This window comes from Zalophus californianus, chromosome 5, assembly GCF_009762305.2.
Source record: "Zalophus californianus isolate mZalCal1 chromosome 5, mZalCal1.pri.v2, whole genome shotgun sequence".
NCBI lineage: Eukaryota > Metazoa > Chordata > Mammalia > Carnivora > Otariidae > Zalophus > Zalophus californianus.
This window is the reverse complement of record NC_045599.1, coordinates 384,318-407,892: the sequence shown is the minus strand read 5'-3', so window position 1 is coordinate 407,892 and position 23,575 is coordinate 384,318. Positions and strand designations below refer to the sequence as shown.

The 23,575-nt window shown below is 63.3% G+C and overlaps 1 protein-coding gene across 1 annotated transcript in view; it reads right to left on the bottom strand.

The window, feature by feature from the left end:
- The window catches only part of WNT3A (Wnt family member 3A), a 42,284-nt gene extending 26,554 nt beyond the window's left edge, over window positions 1–15,730 (bottom strand). Inside the window, exons 1-2 of the mRNA XM_027624394.2 lie at window positions 15,544–15,730; window positions 64–305 (exon numbers count right to left, since the gene is read on the bottom strand). Coding sequence (XP_027480195.1) covers window positions 64–305; window positions 15,544–15,614 — 313 coding nt within the window. The 5' untranslated portion in view covers window positions 15,615–15,730. The remainder of the gene's footprint in view (window positions 1–63; window positions 306–15,543) is intronic.
- Window positions 15,731–23,575: the final 7,845 nt, after the last annotated feature.

Genomic DNA, 23,575 nt, shown 5'->3' with positions numbered 1-23,575 from the left:
CTGCGGCGCCAGCCGCCTGGCTTGCCGCCTCCACCCGAAGGCCGTGAAGGGCGCCCCACGTACCTTTGTCCAGCACAGGGCCGAAGATGGCCAGGCTGTTGTTCACGGTGGTACAGTTCCAGCGGCGCCCGCGGAACTGATGCTGGCACTCCTGGACGCTGATCTTGATGCCCTCTGCCACACTGGGCATGATCTCCACGTAGTTTCGGCAGAAGCGCAGCTGCTTGGGGACCAGGCCGGGGATGCTGGCGCACAGGATGGGCTGAGTGCCCAGGGGTGAGTACTGGGGCCCCAAGGCCAGGGACCTGGGGAGGAGGAGACCGGTCAGCTGGGGGGAGGGTGCTCAGAGGAGGGAGTGAGCCCGGCCAGACGGGGCGCAGCAGCGGCCAAAACCCCGGGGACATTCGCAACACCGGCACCAGCCCAGAGCCAGCCAGGTCCGCACCCACAGAAGCACGGGTGGACAGCTACTGTCTCCCCGGGCCCGGCCAGAAACGGAGCGCAGTGCGCTGCTGACGGGGGCTGGCGCAGTCGCGGACGGGGGCAGAAACCAGGGCGCGGGGTCCTCCTGAGTTCAGGTTGGAGAACCAGCCCAAGTGGAGGGCGCCTGAGGGAACATTGCCCCTCACGCCTCCCACGCACCGCACGCACCTGTGACACCTAAATTAAGTGAAACCACAAACGAAGAGAGAGGTTTGGTTTCTCAGTCCCACCAACCAACGTGGCTGTGGCTACCAAGGTGGTTGGTGAGAAATGGGACCTTCCGGTCCCTGTGGAAAGTTCTACCGGACCGCACCGGGCCGGGTGATGGGAGCACTCTGTGATGGATGGGGGTGTTGGTTACACACGTGTTTGTGTGTCAAGACCCACCACACTGTGTCCATTTTACTGTATGTAATTACACCTTGATTTCAAAGAAAAAGTGTGAGGTCCTTTTGCGGACATATAGGAAAGAGCTTCTACAATCAGATGGGTGACAAGTTGTAACATCTGCCCGCTCCCCGGGGTGACCCCGGATCCCGCCGCCCCTGCACGCACCCGCCCGCCCCCCCAGGTGACCCCAGATCCCGCCGCCCCTGCACGCCCCCGCCAGCTCCCCCGGGTGACCCCGGATCCCGCCGCCCCTGCACGCCCCCGCCAGCTCCCCCGGGTGGCCCCGGATCCCGCCGCCCGTGGACGACCCGCCAGCTCCCCCGGGTGACCCCGGATCCCGCCGCCCCTGCACGCCCCCGCCCGCCCCCCCGGGTGACCCCGGATCCCGCCGCCCCTGCACGCCCCGCCAGCTCCCCCGGGTGACCCCGGATCCCGCCGCCCGTGGACGACCCGCCAGCTCCCCCGGGTGGCCCCGGATCCCGCCGCCCCTGCACACCCCCGCCCGCCCCCCGGGTGACCCCAGATCCCGCCGCCCCTGCACGCCCCCGCCAGCTCCCCGGGTGGCCCCGGATCCCGCCGCCCCTGCACACCCCCGCCCGCCCCCCCGGGTGACCCCAGATCCCGCCGCCCGTGCACACCCCCGCCCGCCCCCCCGGGTGACCCCAGATCCCGCCGCCCGTGCACGCCCCCGCCAGCTCCCCCGGGTGACCCCAGATCCCGCCGCCCCGGCACACCCCCGCCCGCCCCCCCCGGGTGACCCCGGATCCCGCCGCCCCTGCACGCCTCCGCCCAGTGCCACCTGGGGTCGGTCTCGCACGCGCTCTCCCATCGCTCTCCTTCCCCTGGGCTGCTGGGTGCGCTGCGTCCCAGGCCCGGAGCGGAGATGCAGAGAAGCCCCCCAGCCTGGCAGGAAGGTCCCTGCTTATTTGGTAGCTTGGTCTGGGGGTCTCCAGGCGGGAGGGCCTGGGTCTCCTTTGGGGGAGAAGCCGAGTCAATGACGGCCTCATTAGCCTCAGCTGAACCCCAGAGGCTCTTCTCGTGCCCTGGGAGGTTGAGCACCCAGACAGAAGGAGGGACAGAGGCTTCTGGGTCCCTTAGCAGCCCACACAGCTGCCTATGGCCGTGACCGCAGCTAAGTCCTACCTTGACTTTAACCCATTTCCATCCAGATGTGGTCAGAGCCACAAGCGGGGGCCCTGTCTGTCAGAGAAACAAACCTGCCCTCGGGAGATACACAGGCGATGCTTTGACCCTTCGCTCCTCCTCCTTCCAAATCTTCAAGGCCGCTTTGCCTTGAGGCTCGAAGCCCACGCCCGTCAGCACCCGGAGCTGCCTCACCGCGGTCCTGCTGGAGTCCGCTCTGTGGGCTCTCCCCGCTCGCCCTGCAGGCCCTGCGCGGTCGTCCACTTCCGGCGGTCCCTCCCCCGACCCAGGCTGTGTCCCCCTGGTCCCTGCAGCCAGGCCTAGTGCCGTGCTCCCCTGCTCCCGTGCAGGCCACCCTCCTGGCCTTCCCTCTGCGGCCGCTCTGCCTTACTTAGGAAGCCAGCTGGGGAGTGGGCAGTTTTCCCACCTCTGCCGGTGCTCTCCTGGCCAAGCCCCCCGAGGGCGTGTGTCCCCCACATTCCTGGGCATGCCCTCACGGCCACCGTGTCCTCGCCTTCCCTTGCTCAAGAACATCCACCTAACAGTTCAAACCTGGCTCTCCCCAGGAGAGCACAGCGTCTTGCCGCGGGGTGCCTGAGTCAAGCCTCCTTCCCGTGGGCAGTGGGCCCATGTCTCTGATCGTCCACACCTTCAGATGACGCTCCTGGCAGCGTGCGTCTCTCCCACATTCAAGCCCCAATATCTGACCCCCCCTCCCCTGGCACAGTCCCCACAGGTCCCGTCTGTCCCGACTCCAGTGCCTTGATGAGCCACACAAACCAGACATGACCCCGTGTCAGACATCGCAGGCCTCCCGGCTCCTGAGTGTGCCGCCCAGTATGGCCTGGGATGGGGGGTCTGGCTCATCCCTGATGGGCTTGTTCCCTGGCTGGTTCCTTCACTACTTGCAGACCATGCTGAGTGCCGAGTGACGGGCCAGACCTGACCCTCCCCACACTGCCCCCACACTGCCCCCACAGTCCCGTGAACCCCGCAATTTCCAGAAAGACCAGCTCTCTGCCTCACCGGCTGGTGTGGTCTTGCTTCTCTAGAAATTGTGCTGTGGTCTGGGCCTTGCTCTCCTACCCTGGCCTGCAGGGACAGCTCCGAGTGAGGACCGCAGGGAACCCCGCACTTCCCAGGGGAGCAGCCGAGCAGGTGGGTGGCGGGATGGGAGGGGAGCTGGGCACGTGGGCTACGCAAGGGTCGAGAGGTGCCGGCCGACACCAGGGTTCTCTGACCTCGGGGGCCAGGGGGCGGAAGTGAGGCATCCAGCCTGAGAAGATGGGCCTGGCTGGGCCAGAGCACAGGGTGGGGGCAGGGAGGACGGGGGAGGCAGTGGGGTGGTATGGGGAGACAGGCCGCACCTGCTCTGTGTGACCCGCTGTGGCTCTGGCTGGAGCTCCCACACAGAGCCTGTCCACAGCCCCATTCTCCCTCAGAGCACCCTCACCTGTGTGCTGCCAGGTCCGATGCCCCCACCCACCAAGCTGCCCCTGTCATGGCCCCAGGGGCCACGGCCGAGCCCGTGCACGGCCTGCCCGCAGCAGGCTCACATCAGGTGTCTGCTCCACCGTGAGCTATCTCTGGTGGTAACCCTGGTAACCCCACCTCCCACATCCGCCCAGCACAAAGCAATTCTGCGGGCTCCTCGCCAAGGGCTCTGGGAGCGCACGCTGTCCCGGGCCCCCAGGCCGCGTGCCCCCTCCCCGCTCTGCATTCCCCGCTCTCACCCACTGTCAGCACACACCCCCGCCCATGAGTGGAGGGACCCGGGGGGAGGGTCCCCGAGAAGCAAGTGGCCAGGTGGCCTTGTGAGGGCAGGTGCTGGGGTGGGGTGGGTGGACTCTGGTTCAGGATCCTCCTGCAGCCTCTGCGGCCTTCCCATACAGGAGTCCACCCTTGCCTCCCTCCCGGTGGCCTGGCTGCTCCCTCGCCAGGCTCCTTTCTGCCTCCGACTGAGAAGGGGCTGCTACAGCCAATCCTGGAGGCCACAGCAGGCCCGGGAGGTGACCACGGGACCAGGCTGATGGTTTTCAATCTGTGCACCTCCGAGCATCCAGGAGCCCCAGGAGCGGTGCCTTGGAGGCCAGCTGGTGGGGCGAGGCTGGGGACCAACTGTCGCAGTTTGTGCAGGACCGTAAGCTGGATGAGCTGGTCACTGCAGGTGAGGCTGCCCCGGCCACTCTGGCTCCTCCACTCCGTGAACCGGGAGGCCTCCCTGGCACTTGGATCACGTAACACTGACAAGCCGGCCCCAGTGCTCAGGGGCATAAGCCTGGGAGATGAACAGATGGGTGGCTGGAGGGGGTGCTCAGCTGTGGGGTAACCAGGCAGAGGAGCTGTGGGCACACGGGTGCTCCTGCCGGGCCCTACATCTGGTCTGACCTCAGGACACTCTCGGATGGAGCGCTGGGGGGGTCTCCGGTTGTCGTGGCTCCGTGGTGGCAGAATGCTTCCCTGGGGCCTGCTCTTCTGTTGTCCCGGCCTTGCCCCAGCCCAGGAGGGGGCGGAGAGTCTGCCCAGAGGGAAACCCATGCACTGGATCCTTTCTCTCTTGCTTGCATGTGCTGGTTTGCTTGGAGACTCAGAAGGAGTGGGGAAAAAGACCAACTTTGTCAGTCCTGAGGTGCTGGCTCCCTGGCCAGATGCCAGAGCCACGACTCATTCTGGGTGGGGGCTGGGAGGGGGGCAAGGTGCACCCCGGAGCCCCACACCTGCAGCACAGAGCACAGAGCCTGCCTCCTGGGGCCCCCCACCTCCCAGGTCGGAGCAGGGAAGAGCATCTCCTGCTGCCTGCCATCAGGCCTCCTTCACGCCCCCAGCCACCCTCCAGGGGAAGCAGAGCGGGGACTTCCAAGCTCCCCACTGCTGGCAGCGGCCCTGTTCCGGGGTGCTGAGTCAGCTCCTGCCCGCCCCACCCCCAGCACCTCCACCTGGCCGGCCCTCCTCCTGGGCAGGCCCCGGCTCGCCACCTCTTGGAGCCGGGGAGCGAGGCCAGGGTGCCAGCCCAGATGCTGCCCCAGCTGTTCCAGACTCCACCAACCCTGGCCGGGTTCTTCTCCCACCCACTCTGGACCCGACGCCCGATCCTCCTTGAATTCTTCCAGAGAGGAGCTGGTGTCCCAGAGCCAGGTGGCCAAGGGGGCCTGGGCACTGCAGACCCTGCCTGAGGAGGGTGGAGAGCTGCAGACGAGGGGGCCAGTGTCGTGGGCGGGGAGAGGTCACCGGATTTGGATTGGCCTCAAAGGCAAGATGGAGCCATTAAAGAAAACATTAAAGGTTCAACTGCTGCTCCCTACTCTTAACGTGGTGATCATTTCATAATATATACACATATCAAATCATCACCATGTACACCTTAACCTCTCTCCGTGATACGTGTCAGTTATATCTCAATAAAGTGAGGGAAAAAACCCAAACTGGACGTGCACTATGCCCCCACACACCCAGGATCCAAATTCCTAAAGAGAAGGTAGATACCCCGATCCATCAGCGCTGGGAAAACCACAATCTGTAACTCCCTCCTCTCACACCCTTCTGGGAGGAAGTGGGGGCGCTCTGGGTAAGGCCAGGGGCAGGACAGGAGGGTGGGGAGAGGCTCCAAGCGGAAGATCAGGGGCTGCAAGGGGCCTGTGGCCACCTCTGGGGAATGGTGATGCACTGGCCTGTCCAGGGGTCTCGCCAGGGACTGGAGGCACCGAGTAGGAGAGGGGCGCCATTGTCCCTGTGCGTTATGTCTCCCCAAGTTCTCCGAGCCCGAGCCTGTAACATGCAACAGCACCGAGCGCTTGCTGGGCCCCCAAGTCTTATCCGGGAACAAAGGACATCCGCGGAAAGACGGCCTATGGCCTACAGCAAGGCACCGGGGTGGTCTCTCCACCCCAAGATGTGAGCGTGATGGGGTGGGTGCAGGTGGGACCAGGGACAAGCCCTCCCCAACCAAGCGGGGAAGAAAGTCACAGGGCTGACGCAGGGTTGCAGCAAAGCGCGAACGCGGGAGGCCACGCTGTGGCTGATCAGTGTCCCCGCTGTCTCCTGAGACGGCCGTTCTGCGCTCTCTGCTGCCCGCCCGCCCTCGGTCCCTCCGCACCGGCAAACTACGATGGCATCTCCCGGTCCTGGGCGCACGCCCCACCCCTGGAGCCCCGAGGCTGCTCGGGAGCTTTCCGGAGGGGACCCAGGGCTCTGAACCCGGGGAAGCAGGCAGCCCCGCCAGGCCCAGACTCCGACTGGCCGCGGGAGGCCCCACCCGACCGCCGGCACAGGATGACAGGCCACGCTTGCTCGCGGTGTGGCAGACGTGAATCAGGGTCTCCCTAAGCCCCCCGTGCGCTCTCCAAGCACAGCCTCTGCTGGGAGCAGAAGTCGGAGACCTGGGGCATCCAGAGCGGCCGCCGGCCCTGTGACGGGGAGGCCGCGTCCCCGGACCAGAGAGCGCGCCCCGGAGCGCGCAGCCACAAGGCCCCCCAGTGCAAGCAGCCAAGGGTGACAGTGGGTGAGGCCGGGAGCACGCTCTTCCCCAGGCTGGCTGACACTTGGAGACCCGAGTGGGGACCCCAGATGAGCCAGCCAGACGTGCCACCTGCAGAGCGCGAGCCTGCGGGTGTGAGCGTGAGCCGCTGGAAGCCCTGCAGTGTGGCCCCTGGGTGCGCCGCGGAGACCCGCGTCCCGTCCGCTCCGCGCCCTGCGAGCGGCTTAGACCCGGGACCGACCCCGCTGTGCAGCTCCAGCGGTGAACACGGCGCCCCCCGCCGCCCGCCGCCTTGGCCTTTGTGCTTGACTCCCGAGCTCCTCCTGCGGCCCGTGCCGCCCCTCTCCTGCCCCCCCGCCGCCCCTCCCCTGTCCCCCCCATACCACCCCTCCCCTGCCCCCGTGCCTCCCCTCCCCTGCCCCCGCTACGTGCCGCCCCCGCTGCCGTCCCTCCCCTGCTGCCCTTGCCGCCCCTCCCCTGCCCCCCCTACGTGCTGCCCCTCCCCTGCCGTCCTTCCCCTGCAGCCCCTGCCACCCCTCCCCTGCCCCCATGCCACCCCTCCCCTGCTCCCACGTGCCGCCCCTCCCCTGCCCCTGTACCACTCCTCCCCTGTCCCCTGCCGTGCCACCCTTCCCCTGCCCCCCCTTACCGTCCTTCCCTCATACCACCCCTCCCCTGCCCCCATGCCGCCCCTCCTCTGTCCCCCTACCGCCCCTCCCCTGCCCCCATACCACCCCTCCCCTGTCCCCCGTGCCACCCCTCCCCTGTCTGCTGCCTATCCCTGGTGCAGGCTGGCTACTTCTCCCATCTAGGCTCCTGGCATCCCTCCTGCCTCTGCCTACCATTAGCCACTAGCAGCCTCCCAGCTGCCCCACCTGCCCCGTCGGGTCACCTGTGTGGCCGCGGGCTCAGATGGCCCGCTACCTGACTCCCTCTGACCCACACGACCTTGTGGATGGCGCCCCGGGACCTCCTGGGCCAGGAATCTTGGCCCATGTCCATGTGTTCACGTGGCAGGACGGCCTCCCCAGGGCCCCCTTCTCTGTATACTCTGCCGCCCTTAGGATGTACCGCATACCCTGCAGACCAAATAGCACTTAGGGCAGATGTCTCAGAAGCGTGGGCTGCCTCAGCAAATGCCACAGGCCGGGCGGCATTTAGTTCTCCTGATCTGGATGTTGGACGTCCAGGATCGAGGTGCCGGCAGATTTGGGGTCCAGTGGGGAGTCTTCCTGGCTTGCAGACAGTGCCTCCTCGAGATCCTCACGTATCGGGGTCACCCCTGGTCTCCTGTTCTTCTGATGGGACACCACTCCCATTGTGGGGGCCCCCCTCCTAACACTGTCACTGTGGGGGTCAGGGCTCCATACGCAGTCTGGGGGAACAAACACCAGACTGTGACAAGTCCGATATGTGTCATATCTATAAACAAAACTCACGTGGCCAGTGCTAACGACCCTGAGCACCACGAGCCTCCCGGGCCCCGTGTAGCCCCATGTCCACTGCTGACTGGTCATTGAGGGTCAGCGTGAGTGACGGCCTGTGCCTGCCCCCGCCCGGCCGCGATAGAACACTCTGTGCCCTGGTTTCGTCCGCTCACACCCCAGGTGTCTCTGAGGAGGTGGCCGGAAGGGTGATGCTGCCCGCTCCCAGGCCCTGCGGAGGCGAACCGGGGTTTCTTGCCCCGTACTGTGAGGGGGGCCACTGGACAGTTCACAGCATGGACCAGGCCTCACAAACCCTCAGGAGCCCACACTGAGCTTTGGGTTAATCCCCCAATTGCCCCCTCAGCCTCACAGGGTTTGCAGGTGTGCAAATGGTTCCAGATAGGGAAGGGAGGCACCTAACTTAGGGCCGCTCCCTCGAGGGGTGGTGGTGTCCAGGTGACGCGCGACTGGGGCTTGTAGCCCATTGTCCCTCTGTCTAGGTCATGGTGAGGTCCCAACCCTTCTCATGGGCAGCAGGCGGGGGGGGGGGGTGCGGTAGTCCCCTGAGCAGTGGTCCTGCGGGTCTGGGGGGGGCAGGGGCTGCCCCACCCTTGCTGCACCCACTTCCTTCACCCTGCACCTGGTGCTGTGATTCAGCCCGTGAGGAATTCACTGCACTTCCCTGCAGAGCAGGGTGCCGTCCCGGAAGGCACCCACACCCGCACCGGCCGCCAACACCCGGCTGCCCGGCTGGACGTCTCGCCCGATACCCGAAGGCCCCTCAAAACCAGAGCGTCCCACACTGAAGGCACCCACCCCCCAGACATGGCACTCCTTCCCCCTCTGACCCTGAGCCCCGGAGTCCAGCCCCAAGAGACCTTCTGCAGGGCCGTCCACACAGCAGAGGGGCCGACGACTGAGAGCCGGTGTCAGCGGTCTCCCCGGGGCCTGGGAGGAGGTCCCCGACATGCAGACCACGTGCAGCGGAGAGGCGAAGCGCAAGCAGGACCTGACACCTCTGCACGGCGCTGCTATCATCCCAGGAAAGGTGTGGGTGATGTGAGTCCTGGGAAGATGGCGGGCTCGGTGTGGCTTCCAGGTGCCGGTGAACACTACTGTTTCCCGGGAAGGGGGTGTCACCTTCCACCCGGAGCACGCACGCGTGCAATCTGGAGAGTGGCCCCTCGACTGCAGTCCCAGCCTGTGGCTGGGGCCATGTGAGCCACACCCACCGCCCGCCAGCGCTAATGGTTTTCTCCCTCCCGCGGAGGGCAGCGCGTCGGAAGGCCGGGCGCCTTGCCAGGCCGTCTTGCTCAGGGTGGAGCAGAGGTGCTGGCTGGAACACGCAGGGGAAGGAGGCGCCCAGGACCCAGCCTGGGCTGGTGGCCGTCACCCGCCGGGGTTCTGCCGTGACGGCGCAGCAGCCAGGGCCAGGGGCTGGGGCGGCCCCTCCCAGCCCCTCTGGGCACAGAGCCCCAGATGGAGGAGACACCTATGCGCTGGCCCCCCCAGGTCTCAGCAGGGGAGCCAGCTCTTGGGTGTCTTTGGACCTGTTCGGTTTCCTTGGGCAGCACATCGCAGCAGGCATGGGGCACCCGTGGGCTGTGGTCACCGCGGTGCCCTTGCCTGTGGCCGTGAGTGTCCCGGGGCCAGTGGTGGCTTCAGGCGGTTCTCAAGGACAGAGGGGCGCTGTGGGCAGGACGTGGGCCCCAGCTCGTGGGTCACTCGCTTCCCCTCCGGGCCTCAGTCTCCCCTGCTCTCCAGGGAGGTGGTGGGCCACATTCTACCCGAGGCTCTCCCTGAGGGGAGCTGGGCCGTGGCATGGCGGGTCCATCTGCACCTTGGTGTCGGCTGGGCCACTTCTCCAAGAAAGGCTCTGTGCCCCCAGCCCCGCTAACCGCCCTCTCTAGGCCCCACGGAAGCCTGCCACCTCTTCTTGCGTGGCCTTTTACTCCTAGGCCGCGAGGTGCTGCTCCCCCATCTTGTCCTTCGAGGGCACAGAACTCCACGCAGGCCCCGGGGCAGCAGGGAGGTTGGGGCCCACGCTCACCCTGGGTGTCTCTGCAGACAAGGGCCCCAGGCTGGTCCTTTTGGGGACAATGTGTGAGGTCTCACAGAGACATGGGGTTCCCGTCCCCAGACCAGAGCTCTGAGTGTGGGGCTGGTCGGTGGCCCTGTGGACTCAGGGCTGCCCAGGAGGATGGGCGGGCTCTGTCCTCTCTGGACGGAGCTGGCCGTGTGGGAACCCCACAGTGCCGAGGGCTCCAAGGGTGCTGACCTGCTTGGGTCCCCCCCCGGGGCTGTTTCTCTCTCCACCCTCTGAGGGGTGGGGTGCGGGGGGGCCCCGGTGCCTCCATGCTCCTGCCCCTGCTGCCCAGAAGATCCCTCTCGGAGCTGGTGCTCCCTGGGCCCTGGGAGGGCACGTCGGCGGGGAGCTGCAGGACCCTGGTCATGCTGGGCCACCCCTCCCTGCCTGCAGCCCCCCAGCACCCCCGCGGTCCCGCCAGCTGAGCCGGGATTACTGACACATACTTTGAGCAAGTCCTGGCAGGCGGGCAGAGGCTCCTGTGCCCGCGGCCATGCATTTGCCCGCTTCCCTGGGCGGCAGCGGCACGTTTCTCGGGGAAGGAATGTGGAAGCACCAAAGCGCGAGGCACCTCCCGGGTGTCATCTGGGGAAGCCGGGAGGGAGACTGAGGCAGCACTGCCCAGTGTGTCACGGGGACCCGGCCCCAGAGCTGGGAACTCCGCCAGGGGTGCGGGAACGCTCAGCCATGTCCTCCTGTCCTGGGCACAGCCACCCAGTAGCTTTCTGTGTTTCACAGGAGAGGCGCCATCATTCATCCCCTGGGTCCACAGGGTCTCGCGGAGAAGCTGCAGGGCTGAAGGGTGGAGAAGGGGAAGGACAGACCCCTCGTGGGATTTCACAGCTGGGGACGCAGCTAGCTCTGCAAAGGCGCGGTCAGGGCGCCGGGGCCTCTGCAGGCTGTGCCTTCTTGGGCCTCTTCTCCTGCCCTCCGTGACGGGCAGCTCACCACCTCTCGGCATCGTACGGGCATGACTGCCATCCTCAGGAATCCGACCCAGAGCCCACATCCGCTTCCTGAGGCTTCTCGATCCTTCAACCAGGCTTCGAAGGGGCAGATGCGAAGTCTCCATGTGGCCAGTGCTGGGTGGGCGCGCGTGGAGGGACGGTGGTCCACGGGGAGGAGCCCCCACTCAGGCTTGCCAGCCGACGTGAAGGTGCTTCCCGACCTAACAACTTGGGCTTGGGGTTTTTTTTACATTTCTAATCCCTTATTACGAAGTACATAAAGATGCTGCGTGAAAAAAGTACATGACACCATGTCATCCCCAAGCGACCCCTGTCTTCAGCTTCTTTCCTGTTTCTTCGTGGACAACCGTGCCAGGACGGCTCTGGCCTGGGGGCCACTTCCAGTGTGATGGGTACTGTCATTGCCAGTGGGGTTTCCAGGCCCTGCTTTCCCATGCTGGGACGATGGCAGAGCCCCTGGGGGACAGGGCCCCTCCTGCCCTGCAGCCGGAGATCTGATCGAGGACCCACTGCGGGAGGTGTGGCTTTACAGCTCTTCCCTGACGAGACCATTTCCTCCCTAATTGTGCTCCCCAGCTGGTCCTCCGCCACAAAGCATTCTAGCAGGTTTACGCAAATGCCGCAGAAAATCGTCTTACAGAAGAGCGAGCCCAGTGAGATGCAGGGACACCTGGGGCCTGGGAGAGACAGTCTTGAGTGTGTGGGCAGCCAGGCAGGGGGAGCGGAGGTGGGGGGAGGCAGGTGCATTGTGCTCTGGAGGGACAGAGAGGAAGGCTGCCTGCCTGGTGGTTCCATACAACAGGTCTCTGACCATGTCCTTGACACCAGGATGGTCACTGGTGGCTCTGTTGGGGGGGGGGCCCTGCTTCCAGCACCCTGAGGTCCTACGACACCAGAGGGGTCCACCTGCGGTCTGGATTCCTCCGATCCTATGGCCTAGCGACTGTCCTCACCAGCCTCTGGCAGAGAGGCAGAGAAACGGAGAGACAGACAGACAGACACGGACAGGCAGAGGCAGCAGGGAGATTGGAGCAGTGAGGGGCAGGGCCACCCTGGGGAGGGGCGCAGGGGTGCAGACTCACCAGGGGCAGGGCAACTCAGGAGGGAAGTCTTGTGCGGGAGCCCTGCTCGCTGAGAAGCTCAGCCCTCAGGTCAGAGTCATGTGACACGGAACCCCTGCAGCTCTCCCCTCCTCCTCACCCCACAAGGGCACCCCCTCCCGGGAATGCTCCTGGCCGGCCACCCCCTCTGAACTCGAGGTGCACCTGCACCCCACAAGCAGTGGCCACGTGGGGGGACCCAGGTGGGGGCCGGAGGGGCAGCCGGGGGAGGGCCATGCAGAGAGGAGGCTCTGGAAGGGGGGGGCACTTGTGGCTGACCTGGCCTTCATGGGGGCAAGCAGGGCTTAGGGGCTCTTAGCTGGGAGTCCCCCGGCAGCGAGGATGTGTGTGGGGCGGTGGCTGGGGAGGGCCAGAACCAGGGAGCACTACACTGGGAGCAGGTTCCAGGCTGTGCACCGGACCCAGGGGTGGCCTCGCAGGGGTATGTCCTGGGCCAGCCCAGGTACCGTCTGCGCCAGGGCACAGCCTCTGGGCTGGGGAGCCCGGGTCCGGCGGCCACTGGTGAAGGGCCAGGCAGCTGCCGGCCACTGGGGCTGTAACTGCAGGGCAGTGAGGGTGTGGGGCGGATGGCTGTGGGCAGGCTGCCCAGAACGGGCAGGAACAGCTGGGAATGGGGCAGAGCTGCCTGGTGGGGGGGGGGGGGGCAAGGGGCCTGGCCTCCTCCTGGAGGGGGCAGGACAGCACCCAGGCTGGCCTGCAGGGACCAGGCGAGGCCTACGGGCTTACAAGATGCCCTCAGCCCAGCCTCACACACAGGAGGAGGGGGCCCAGAGCGCGCCAGGGAGCGCCGGAGCCTCCTGGGTTCTGGTCCCAGGGTTCTGTGTGTCTTCTTGAGCCTGCTGCCATCCTGTGTTCACAGGGGCCCTCCTGCGTTGCTGGAGCTCCCTGAGAGTCCTTGCCTCCCCAGGGGACAGGGGAGGGGCCTGCCGCCACAGGAGGGGCCCCCAAGGCGCACTCTCAACATGTGGGTCTCGGGACCGTGTGTGTCTCTCTGCGGCTCGGCTGGGACCTGCCCTGGCGCCCCGGGTGAGGGACGTTCCCACAGGCACAGGGGAGCGGGTGGCCCTTGGAATTCCTGCTGCCGCCCGCTCTCCTCTCCCTCCCCCCTCCCACCGGGAGCCACACCAACTTCAAAAGCCTGATTACTGCCGATTTGGGCTGTTTCCTCGCGTTCCCGTCTTCCCACAGGTGAGAAAGACTCCTTACTTTCACTTTTATATGCGCGGGGTGGGGAGAGGGGCGGCAGCAGCTTCATCTGGGGGAGGGTTAGGGTGAAACAGAACGACCAATTAGGGAGGCTGGGCGTGAGGGGAGAAGGTATAAAGAGAGGGTCCCTCAGCCCCACGGGGGGCAGGGAGGGCAGGGAAAGGAGGGGCCGCCGGGGAGGCCCCGCCAGGTGGGGCGTGAACACGGAAAGGCTCTCCCCGGCTAGGAAGCCCAGAGTCTCTCTGTGAGCCCTCCTCTCTGCTCCGCCTGTGGGCACCTGGCTCCCTTCCCTGTCCAGCTGGGCTGCGGGCACACCAGCCGTCCCCAGAGGGCCCTGAGCTTGTGTCTGCCAGAGGCACTTCTCCTCAGGAAACAGAATCACGGAGTGGGGGTTCCATGGCACCCCTTCTCTCTGCCGCCAAAGGGCTGCTCTAGACTCTTCTTGGCTGGATTGCCGAGCTGTAGGGCTCCTCCCCACGGACCTGGAAAGTGCAGGGTTGCATTGGAGCATGTGCGGGTCCATTCAGACGCAACACATGTGGCCCAGGTGCAAACGGGGGGGCATACCTGTGTGTGTCTGTGGGGGGGGGGTAGGTCAAGGCCAGGGAGCCTCAGGGCCGACAGGGCGGAGATCCCAAGGTGTGGGGCAGCCGGGAGGCTGGGGGCAGGGCCCTTCCTTTCGGGAGTAGCGCGGGGGCGAAGGGAGCTTCCTCCTGCGCCCAGGACTGCGGCGGCGGCGGGTTCTAATTAGAAGCCTGCGGGGGGCCGCGGGCCGCGGGGCTCTCTCGAACGTGCTCCCCCCCCCCCCCCCGCTCCCTGCGGTCGGCGGGGCAGGCGTCAGTGTCCCCGCAGCCGCAGGCACTGCGGCCCCAGCCCACGCTCCAAGGCGACAGGGCGCTGCAGGTGCCGCGCGCGCCGGAGCGGGCTGCCCGGGTCCCCGAATTGCGGCCCAGCCACATCTCCCAGGTCGTTGAACCGGCCCGGGGCCTCCCCTCCCTCCCACCCGCCCCGCCTGGCTGCGCCTGGACCCGCGTCCCCACCCGAGAGCCCCTGCTACTGAACCATCTCGAAGAGAAAAATTATTATCGGATTAGATGTACTTCGGCTCGCTCGGTTCCCCCCCTTCCCCTCGGCGTAATTATTATAATTCCAGGCAAGCCGTCGGAGAAGGTTCCTGTGTGTGCATGTGCGTGTGTGTGCGCGCGCACGCGGCCACAAGCATGTGTGTGGGGCGCCTTCTCTCCAACTCTGGGTCTTCTGGCCGCATCCCCCCAACTATGTTGGTCAGATCTTGGGCTTCTCAGAGCGCAACTCCGCACACCACCTCCTCCCCTTCCCCTGCCCCCGAGCTGGGTGACCTTCGCGGGTGGGGGCTCTGCCAAATTAGATACCCAGAGGGAGGGTAACCCTGACTCCCCCCCACTCCCCCCAGGCTCCGATACATGTGCGGTGGACCCTCAGGACCCTTTCTTTGGTTTATCTGCATTCCCATCGTCAGATTTCTGAGGTTCTCCCTGAAATGCTCCTCCTCTGGGTGGAGGATGCAACCCCCAGCCTTCTCAAACGTGGGGCCTCACTCAAGAGCCTCCAAACTGGATGCCTTCTCGCTCTCCCACGGCAGCCCCCTTTCCCTCCTGCTCCAGACCGGGGCTGACGGAGAGGGCCGTCGGACACCCCCCTACACACACACACACACACACACACACACACACACACACACACACACACACACACACACACACACTCGGAGCCGGCCCGAGAGGCGGCCGGGACTCCCGGCGGGTCCCGCTGTCTTTACGTAACTGCGCTGCTCCAAGCTGTTCGGTCTTGTCTCATCGACTTTGTTTTAAGGTGTGCGTGTGTGTAAGACACGGTCCTTAAGGAACGTCTCCCTCTCCCCCGCGCTGCACCCGCTCGCCCTCCCGGCTTCCCCTGGCCGCAGGCTGCCTGGCTCTTGGTGCCATCTGTGCGGACCGTGTTCCCGCCTCTCCCCAGCCGCTGCGCCCCTTCCGACGCCGGGGGCCCCTCTAGGCCCGGGACACCAATGTCCCCGGAAGCTCCGACACCCGCGTCCCAGCCCCGGCCCGAACAGGTCGAAAGTGGCCGCCAAGGAAAACAACCCGCCCTCGCCCGCGGAGCCGGAGGGGCAGGGCGCGGGCTCCGGGCCACCGCGGGGCCCTGCCCGAGGGGACGGCGGCTCGGGGCCGCTCCGAGGGAGACCAAGGCGGACGCGAGGAAGACTCACCACCAGATCGGGTAGCTGCCCAGCGCCTGCTTCAGGCCGTAGAGGAATAAGAAGTATCCGAGCAGGGCCATCGCCGGGCGGGAGAGCGCGGAGGGCCGGGAGTCCGCCCCGAGAGCACGGGCGCCGGGGCGGGCCGGGCCCTGGGAGCTGGCGGGCGGCGGCGCTGGGCCCTCCTGCGGCCGCGAGGTGCGCGGGGTGCGCGGGTGTGCGCCGGTGCGCGGGCTCCGAGGGCGGCGCTGCGCCAGGTGGGCCGGCTGCCGGGCGGCGGGCCGGGGCCCGGGGCGGCGCGGGACGGCGGGGGCGGGGCAGCGCCGCGGGGGGCGCCCGCCGGGGCCGGGGCCAGGGCCGGGGCGGGGCGGGCAGGGGGCGGGCAGGGGGCGGGCGGGGCCCTGGAGCTGGGGCGGCGGCGGCCGGCCCCTCCCGTGGCTGCGGGGTGCGCGGGGATGCGCCAGCTCCAAGAGCCGCGCTGGGCCAGGTGGGCCGCTGGTCGGGCGGCAGCCTGGGGCTCGGGACAGCGCGGTCCTCCGGCGCCCCCTCCGAGTTCCGGGGCCGCGCCTGCTCGGAACTCCTGGGCGGCGCGGTGGTGTGGAGCCCCGCGCGCCCTGCGCTCGCCATGGGACGCAATGCCCGGCTCTCGCTCCTGCGGCGGCTCTGTCGTGCGCTCCGTCTCTTGCTCTCAAGGTGGCGGGGCTGCCCTGCCTTTCTTCCATCCCCTTGCCAGGGGCGTCCGTTCGTCCGAGGCCAGCACCTCGAGCCGCTCCTCGCTGGTGCTCTGGGAACGGAGCTGCCCGCTCGGCTCCTCTGCGGACCGCGGCGGCGGCGAAGGCGGCCTGCCGTGGGGACCGTGGCTGGGTGGGCGGCCGGGCTGCGGCCCCTCAGCAGAGGGTCAAGATCGGGACACGGGCGGTCGGGAGCGCAGGTGTGGACGCCTCCGCGTTCTCCCCCACACCCCACCAGGAAAGAGGACGCCCAGTCCCTGGCGCTTCCCAGCCGAGGCAGTGCAGCCCAGCCTTCCTCACTCTGGGACCTCCACCCTCGGGGTCTGCCCAGCGCTCTGCTAGTCTCTTCAGCCAGAAGGGGTGTCTAACAATTTAGGTAAGCCTTATGATTTAGTTGGTGGCGGAAGGGCAGACCAGAGAAGGAAGGTGAATTATCCAACGTCTCAAGGAGCAGCTAGCCAGTACCCACCCTGCGCGCCACCTCGAAGCCCCGCTTGCGCCTTCTGGGGTAGGCGAGAGGGACACCAGGGGAGTTTTCCTGGGGAACGGAAGACCAAATCCTGAACTCTCCGCAGCTTCCTCTGGGCACATGGTAACAGGGGAGAGGGTCTTCGCGCCCTGCCGGGTGGGAGACCAGTCCGTCTCAATCCGCTGTGTGGTAAACACAGCAGGAATTCCTGTCCCTGCTTCGGAGGTGAGGGGAGCAGAACTGCAGCTAGAAATCCCAACTCCCGGCTCTTCCCTGATGTGTCTTTTCTTGTGGACCACCCGCTCCTCTCACGAGTGCCCTCAGGCCGTGCCTCGCTACCTGGTCTGAGTGTGGGGGCCCCATGGAGAGGTGGTGGGGTAGGCATGTGGCCCCTTCTCTGGGCAGGGGTGGCTATGCGAGCCTCCAGGTTTGGTGCTGAGAACCAGAGGCATGCTGCCCCCACCCGCCGTGGTTTCCGCATCTGCGAGGTAGGCTAGCCTCGGGGGAGGGTCACCCGGGTGACCGGTCAGGAGTCTCTTCCCGGGTAGGGAACGAGAGCCCTTCTCTTTCAAGGAAACTTTCCTCCACACCGCCTTTGGGATCCAGTTAAGTCTATGCATGCCCGGACCCTCTACCCGCCCCCCTCCCCCAGTCACTGCAAGCCCCCCACCTGCAGCGGGAAGGAGGGAAGATTCTGGAATGAAGTGGGGTGGGCGGGAGGGGAGCTGGCTCACCCTCCTCTGGACTTCCCCTCTCTCTCAGCGAAAATCCCACCCAATTATCGCATTACCGGGGACCTGGGCTGTGTGAGTGGGGTGGGGGCCCAAGCTGAGGCAGCAGGCTCCCGCCCTCACCTCCCCAGCTATGGGGCCAGGGGATTAGAGCCTTTATGGGGAGCTCCCAGAGGCTGCTGGCTCTGTGCACACAAAGGGGTTAGAAACCCAGCCAGGGCAGGCTCTATGCAGAATGGAGCTGGTGGGCACAGTCTCCTCACCTGCCAGGCCCCTCTGGGCTTCCCGTGCCCCTGCCTCTGCTGCGCAGGTGATGGGGAGGGGAGAGTGAGCTGGGCAGCCCCCTGTGGTGCAGGGGAGAGAGTGAAGAGCTCCCTGAGGATGTGCATCTTGGCATGTGTTCGGTGGCGGCCCTTCCTCCCCCCACCGCGGTCTTGGTGAGAGTCTTGGCCTCTCTCTTTGAATGCAGAGACGAGGGGAGCAGGACCTTGGAGGGAAGGCTGGCCTGGTGGGGCATCCTGGGTCCAGATGGCAGGGACCACCAGCCCTCCAGGGATCCTGGGAGGCTCACATAGAGGGGCAGTGGGGGCTCGGGGAGTCTGTTTCCCAAGACCCCAGAAGCATGGGGGTGGGGTGGTGTTCTTTCCAGCTCCCTGATCTTCAGCCGGAAATTCTGCAGCCTGGCATGAGGGTAGAGGGCAGTCTGGCAAGTCTGCTCGGGTGCCGCTGCTCGGGTCGGTGCCTGCCACGGGGCCTGGGCCTGGCTCCCTGGCTCTTGGCTGCGCCTCCTGCTGTCGCACAGGGGGCGCTTCCTTGGTGGACTGCGCCACAGATCTGCCAAAGTACTCCCCCTTTATGGATGACCTGGGTGGAAGGGTCCCACAGTGGGCTCCCAAAGGCCCCGGAGTAGGCCCCTGGGGGAAGAAGGCACAGGCCCAGGAGCTCCTGGAGGCCAGATGGGAGGGCAGTTTGCTTTGTGAGGTAGTGAGCTCCCTGTCTGCGTCAGGTATCAGGGGTCAGTCTTTACTGTCCTGGGGAGGGGGAGCCAGGACGTCAGACCCTCCCTGTCTACACGCTTGCTTCCTGGCAGGGGAGGGTCTGGGCAGCCGGAGGGCTGGAGGCCTGGAGCCCTGAGGCTGTGAACGCAGAGGGCCTGCAGGTGGGCCAGGATCCACCCAGGGGTCACCCAAGGACAGCCGTTTGCACTCAGAGCTGGACCTTCTGTCCCTCATCAGCCTTCACAGAACCCAGGCCCAAAGAAACGCCTCATTGCTGGGCTTAGCAAGCGACTCGGTCCGAACACTGAGCAATCATCGGGAGGTCTTTGGAGAAAGTGGGTTCAGAATTCATTCTCCCGTTACTGCGGCAGCCGGGAGCCCAGCGGGGACCATCGGTGTCTCTCCAGCAGGTGACACTACTGCTGTGTGTCCTGAGCACCGGAAATATCCCCCGGCACCCTGGGGATCTGCTGGGGCACGCCAGGGTGCCGTGGCACACACAGTGGGAACCATGGCTCTAAGGACGGTGGTGGGGGCTGGGGGAGGTTGAGGTCTGCCATCACCACTGACTCGCAGTTTCCCTCTCGTGTTGTGCTCTAAGCACCTCCTCTCCAGCCCAGATCTGCATCAAATTTTCATCCCTTCTTGGTTTCCGAAAGATTCTCCATGTAAACTTAGGCTACCCCCTCGGACGCCGTCTCTGAGGCCCGTTGGGTGTAGTGACGATGCCCCGCGCTCTGGAGCCCTGGTCCCACCCAGCGCCCCAGGGCCACATGCAAGGAAGCTCAGAGCGGCTCACGGCCAACTTTCCCCATGCCCCAGGGGGACTCCAGGCAGGATGGGGGTCTCTGTGGGTTACATGCGCCACAAAAGTAAGTCCCTCCAGATCTGAGTGGGGGGCTTCGGGGCCTCGAGGTGGGGCAGAGAGGGGGTGCGTGGGGGGTGTTCCCACGGGGAGCACGCGTGGTCATGTGGTTTGCCTCTGTGTGCTGGGCTTCTCTGAGAGAGGGAGTTTGCCCAAGTTTGGGGCAGTCCTTCAGGGAACCAACCTACCCACCGCAAGTTATCCTCCACGGTGGGTGCTCCCCCCACCTCTGGCCGAGACTGAAGCCCTCTGCACAGAGGAACCGGGTGCAGGGTGGTGACAGGGAGTCAGGAGCATCTGGACCCCTCCTCCAGGGACCTCCATGCCTTTCCACTGGGGGATCACCAGCCGTGCAGCCTGCACCTTGGGGTGTCCTGTGGGAGGCTGCCATCAAAGATCTGGAGAGGGAATGTCCCCCACGACCCAGACTCCTGTGTGCATTCTGCGGTGTGCAGCCCTTGCTCATGTGTCTCACTGCCTGGGCACCCCAACCTCCTGCCCCCTGGCTCCAATTAAGACATGGTCACCTAGCAGGTGTGGCAGACCCCATGCCGCTCGCAGCTTGCATTATTCTTGAGTCAGTCGGATGGGCGGAAGTGGCCTGGTGATGTGGGAATTTGGGGGAGAAGGGTGGAACCCCAGAGTCACAGAGGGGGCACCAGGTTCTAGCTCCCCTAGTAACCATGCTGTGCGTTGTCCTTGAAGGAGCGAGCTGGTGTCACCCAGCCACAGAGTCATGGGACCCAAAGCAGCTGGGAAGAAGATCATTGGATCTCTGCATCCTCTGATTCCCAATGCAGGAAGCCACGGATGGAGAGTCTTAGAACCGTAAAGAGCAGAATGTGGGGGTAAAAATCAGCACAGTGGAGTTGCCATCCGGTCATCACCGCCGCGGGCACTGTGAGTTTGCTGTCCTGGAGTCTTGGCTTCCCGTGGGGAGCCACTGGGGCCTCGCTCACCTGCAAAATGACGGCAGCCTTTTTGTCCCACGGGCTGTTTGTCGCAGCTGCACTTCTGGGCCGACGGCGCCACCACGTGGAGATGCTGAGTGAGGTGTTGCGGACCAGGAGCCAGGGTCACTTCTAGGTCCCCCACCTGCAGGTGTCTGGGCTCAGCTGTGGGTGGAGCAGGCCCAGCCCCTCCTCAGCCCTCGGCGTGCCTGACCCCCATATGTGGATGTCTCTCCTCCTGGTTACAGTGGTGCCCACAGCCCCGGCCGGTCTGCATTAGGTGCAGAGGGCAACCTGCTTGATCCTGAGATGAGTCGAGACGGTGGTGTCACTACCCTCAGGGCATGAATCACAGCTCAGGCCCCCTGGGGGCCAAGATTGAGGTTCATGGGGTAGCGGTTCAGAGCGTCCAAGTAGGACATGGCCTGGGTGGTGGCATTCTTCCTGCGCTGCCCATGACCTGCCCACAATCTCCGACTCCCTCCACACCAAGATTCTCACTCCTTCTGTGCACCCCAGGGCCACCTCTGGGCCCCATAAGCAAAAGCAGAGGAAGTATGCATCCCTCGACCACCCCTCCCCAGGCTGAGGAAGTGGGGTGTCACCTCCCCACACCTCCTGCCCAGCTTCCCCATCAGCTTCTCTCCTGCCCAAGAGGAGAGTGTTTCCAGCTGGTCCAGAAGACTCAGGAAAGCATGTGTTCCCATGTCCCAACTCAGCAGCCATCCCCTGTCTCTGAATCTTCCACCTGCTCTATAGTCGAGCTCCTTCCTCTTAGTCTAGAAGCCAGATGCTACTTTAAATGGTATTATTTCTTCTCATTTCCAGTTCCATTACTTGTTGCTACTATGTAGAAATACCACTGATTTTAGTACATTGAATGTGTATCCTTCCTAAACTCACTTGTTAGTTCTAGTGGTCTTTTTTCATAGATTCTGTATGATTTTCTACACAGACATGGTGTCAACTGTGAGTAAAGACAGTTGTACGTTTCACTTTCAATTCTGGATACCTTTCATTTCTTTTTCTTGCCTTATTACACTGGCTAGAAATGCCAGGACAGTGCTGAATAAAAGTGGTGAGGGTCAATAACCTGGTTCTCTTCTCGATTTGGAGGCACAAGTATGCACTGTTTCATTTAGTATGATGTCAGTGGCAGGTTTTTTATAGATGCCCTTTATCAGGTTGCGGAAGTTCTCTTGTATTCCTAATGAGCTGAGTTTTTATCCAAATGTCAGAGTTTGTCCACTGATTTTCTTCATGTATTGAGACAATTGATGGTTTTTATTTTTTTAGTCTGTTAATATATCTACTTGTATTAACTGATGTTCAAATATCAAACCAACCTTGCATTCCGGGGATAAATCCCATTTGGTCATGATGCACTGTCCTTTTTTTTTTTTTATTAAAGATTTTATTTATTTATTTGAGAGAGAGAGAGAGAGAGAGCATGAGAGGGGGGAGGGTCAGAGGGAGAAGCAGACTCCCCGCCGAGCAGGGAGCCCGATGCGGGACTCGATCCCGGGACTCCAGGATCATGACCCGAGCCGAAGGCAGACGTTTAACCAACTGAGCCACCCAGGCGCCCTACTGTACTCTTTATATATTGTTCAATTGGATATGCTAAAACTTAGTTAAGAATTTCTGCATCTGTATTCATGAGAGATATTGTTCTGGTATTCTCTTTTCTTGTAATATATGTCTGATTTAGGCATCAGGATAATTCTGGCCACATGGACTACTTAGGAATATTACAACCACTTTAATGTTCTGGAAGAGTTTGTGGAGAATTGTTAACATTTTTCCTGAATGATTAGTAGAACATGTGCTGATCAGCACCCAGGGAGGACTTGAGGGAGCACTCTGCAGATCTCAGGAGCGCTGTCCATGCAGTTCTGTCTTCTCCGGTGCTCAGTCTTGTGAGCTCCAGCCAGCCTGGATTCCTGGGCTCCCAGCTTGGTCTCCTTAGCTCCAGGAAGGCTGCAGCTCCCACTGGGTCCTCCTCCCTGTTGCAGCGGGCACTGTCCCCGGTTGGCCTGGCAATTGTAAGGCTTACCTCTTTTAGGGATCACTGTCCTGCATTGTTTGACACTCACTTTCTGTGGTTTCATATATTTTCCCCATTAGTTTTATTTCTTTGTTGTTTTTTGATATAAGAAGGTAAATCCATTCCCTATTACTCTGCCTCGGATGGAAGCATTGATTTTAGTTCTGCTAGTGGATGTGAAGTGGTAGCTCATCGTGGTTTTCATTTTCATTTTTTCTTTTTTTAAAAGATTTTATTTATTTATTTGACAGAGAGAGACACAGCGAGAGAGGGAACACAAGCAGGGGGAGTGGGAGAGGGAGAAGCAGGCTTCCTGCTGAGCAGGGAGACCAATGCGGGGCTCGATCCCGGGACCCCGGGATCATGACCTGAGCCGAAGGCAGATGCTTAACGACTGAGCCACCCAGGTGCCCCCATTTGCATTTTTTTGTAATGACATTTGTGTATTTTCTTACTTTGAAGAATCTGTTTGAATGTTTTACATATTGTTTTTTTTGAGATTTTTGTCTATTTTTTATTTGTAGGAATTCTTCATACATCCTGGATGCAAGTCCTTTGTGTGTGTGTGTGTGTGTGTGTGTGTGTGTGTGTGTGTGGTTTCATGAAATTTTACCACGTGTGTAGAACCACCACTGCAATCTTATGAAACTACTCCATCACCTCGAAAACCTCCCTCTGTGGCTCTACCACCGATGTGTTCTCCATTCTCAGTACTGTCCTTTTAAGAATGTCATGATACCGCATGTGACCCTTTGAGGCTGCCTTCTTTCCCACAGCATAAGGCCTTTGATCTTCATTCGCATTATTGTATTTATGAATCCTTCATTCCTTTTTGTTGCTGGGGAGTATTCCACTATATGGAGACACCATGTTTATTTGCCCATTGAAGGACATTTGGGTTTTTGCCAGTGTTTGGCAACCATGAATAGAGCTGCTACAAACTTTAGTGTACATGTTTTTTGTGTGAACAAAAGCTCTATTTCTCCAGGAATAAATACCTAGCAGTGGGATTGATGGGTCACATGGTAAGTGTGTATTTAACTTTATACGAGACTCTGCCAATCTGTTTTCCAGAGTGGCCGCACCATTTTGCATTCCCACCAGCACAGACAAGTTCCAGTTGCTCCACATTCTTGGTAACACTTTGCATTTTATTGTCAGGGTTTTTGGTTTTATCTTCATTGTTTCAAGAGGTGTGTACTCATTGCTTGTTGTGGTCTTCACGTACATTTCCCAATGGCTACTGCTGGTGA